Consider the following 2,238-nt stretch of genomic DNA (forward strand, 5'->3'; position numbering starts at 1 on the left):
CTTGATTATGTCAGATGACATCTTATACAGTGCATTAAGGACTTCACTATACTTGCGACTAATTGTTTCCAAGGAGTGACCAAACTTATTCCTTATCTGCCTAAATGACTGTGGACCCCCACATGCCCACAAGAAAATGCCAAGAGCTTCCATAGTACTAACACCCCGGCTTGGAAGCAGACCATAATTGTCCACCAATGTGTCATGCAATCGTCTAAAAACAGTTCGTCGCATGCGAAACATATCGAAGCAGTCGTTACTATTCTCCAACGTTCTCTCCACCCATTGAATACTAGTTTCAACCAATGTTCTTCTAGGAACCTGACTCAAACTCCTGCCCCAAATGTCAACAGCATATATTGCAACAAGGAATTCGGCATCTGTGTCATCCATTTCATGATCATATGTGTGTGCAGCAGGGTCACACATCTGCATGTACACAAACAACAGCCACATATTCATATGTAACCACAGTTTATAAGTCACATATTAATGTACAACCATAGTTTACAAGCCACATATATTCATGTTTCAAAGGAGACAGAAAGTTCACAGATTCACATTGTTCACAAGCTGACAACTCTGATTATTGAAATACAAGTTCAACTCGAATATCTCGAAAAATGTTTGAAAGGGAAAATGATGTGTATGACAAGTTTGTGTTCTAAGACGACAATCCTCATAACAAAGAAACGACATGACTCATCAAACAGACAGAAACAACCATAATACTGAACATAAGCCTCTGTTGTCGGACGACCAGCATCTAAGTGCACTTTTTAAGATCTATCTCGTAAGCTTTGCGAAGCCAAGCGATCCTTCCTTCTTTTGTCTGCAGTGTTGCAAATACATCTCTATACTTTTTCTCAATCAATAGATGAGTGGCAAACAAATGTAGTTCGCTGCCTTCTGGTGATCCATCATCGATAACTTGTTGCAACTGCGCCTTAACCTCAACTCGAACTGGGTCATTGTCAGCAGAGGTAATGGACTTGTTAGTGGTCATTGAACGCGACTCAAAAGCCTCCACTAGTCTTTTCATGTACTCTTCCCTCGAATCTTTTTTTTTCTTTGGTTTAGGAGAATCATGCCGCATCTTACGCTTCCCAGTCGCATTTGTGCATGGGTCAGGTGTGCTGTTTTCACCCCCACCTAAAGTGGCTTCGAAATGATCATCAGATGATGAATTAGCATCCTCGACGCCATGAACAAGGGTTCTTTCATTTGTGCAGACAATGGGTCCAAACATAACCTTTAGCTCATCCTCATTCTCTAGGGGGGCTGTTTTGAACATAATACAACCTGGCATTGCCTGCACCAACATGGTAGTTCCTAGTTTGAGATGGCCAATACTATTGTTAGTCTAAAAAAAGATCTACTTACTTCATTTTGCTTGGCCCACCACTCATCTGGCGCACTGATTGAACCAGTATGAGGGTCTCGACCAAGACCTGTAGCCCTTTCATTAAGAGTTTTCCACTGTGTGAACATTCTCTTTAAGGAGTCCCACCTATTCTTCATTTGATCCCTAGTGTAAGTGCGACCAGTGCGTTCCTTAAACTTCCTTATGAGGTTAGCATATCCTTCGGCATTTAGAAACTGTTGTGGCCTGTTCCGAGCATTGACCTCTTCTACACAAATTTCTGTGTAAATTTTGGTTGCTCTACTATCCCACTTTGCAATCACTTTGCCAGACTTGTCCATCTAGTGCAAAACAAGTGTAAAGTTTTGAAAATACGTAGTGCTCTCGGATTAAGAAGAAAACAAAACAAACACTGAACTGACCATAATAACATCAGGAAGTACCATAAGTAGTAAAATTCGGATTAGCTTAATTACACAAAGACAACGTTAATAAACTGCTATTGGACACAAAAGGACAGGACAGACATTTAACAGCAGCCCATTAAGCAAAAGCATGATCATATCCCAGTTTCCCTAAGACCTTACTACAAACTTACCCAAGTTCTAACTTAAACCTCATTGTCACTAAAGGAAGGCATCTGATCGGAGTCATATTCAATACCCCAAAACCTTTCGAAGTGCTCGGCAAAGTCCCAGTCTGGACTAAGGTTGTCTTCACCAGGGGGTGGTGAGGACAACTCTGAGGGTTCGTAGTTGCTGTCAGGCTGGTGGGTTACGTTGTTGACCTTGTCCAAATACTCTTGGAACACCAGAGAATCTTGCTCCATCATGCAAGCAATGTCCTCCAATGCTACACGAAGTTTGGTAGCGTCA

The 2,238-nt window shown here is 41.6% G+C and overlaps 1 protein-coding gene across 1 annotated transcript; it reads right to left on the minus strand.

Annotated features, from left to right (window-relative positions):
* Positions 1–766: 766 nt before the first annotated feature.
* Positions 767–1,704, minus strand: LOC103643372 (L10-interacting MYB domain-containing protein-like). Its single transcript, XM_020543544.1, has 2 exons — positions 1,384–1,704; positions 767–1,312 (listed from the first exon to the last, which is right to left on the minus strand). The coding sequence occupies exons 1-2, from the start codon at positions 1,702–1,704 to the stop codon at positions 767–769; spliced, it is 867 nt and encodes a 288-aa protein (XP_020399133.1).
* Between the last annotated feature and the right edge of the window lie 534 nt (positions 1,705–2,238).

This window comes from Zea mays, chromosome 1 (genome assembly GCF_902167145.1).
Source record: "Zea mays cultivar B73 chromosome 1, Zm-B73-REFERENCE-NAM-5.0, whole genome shotgun sequence".
Lineage (NCBI taxonomy): Eukaryota > Viridiplantae > Streptophyta > Magnoliopsida > Poales > Poaceae > Zea > Zea mays.

What these genes read in the sequence shown, in the direction of transcription:
- LOC103643372 (XM_020543544.1), bottom strand. Translation starts at nt 1,704, where the DNA reads ATGGACAAGTCTGGCAAAGTGATTGCAAAGTGGGATAGTAGAGCAACC. An exon ending in GGTGGGCCAAGCAAAATGAA is followed by an intron (nt 1,313 to 1,383) that starts GTAAGTAGATCT and finishes ATGTTGGTGCAG; the next exon opens with GCAATGCCAGGTTGTATTAT.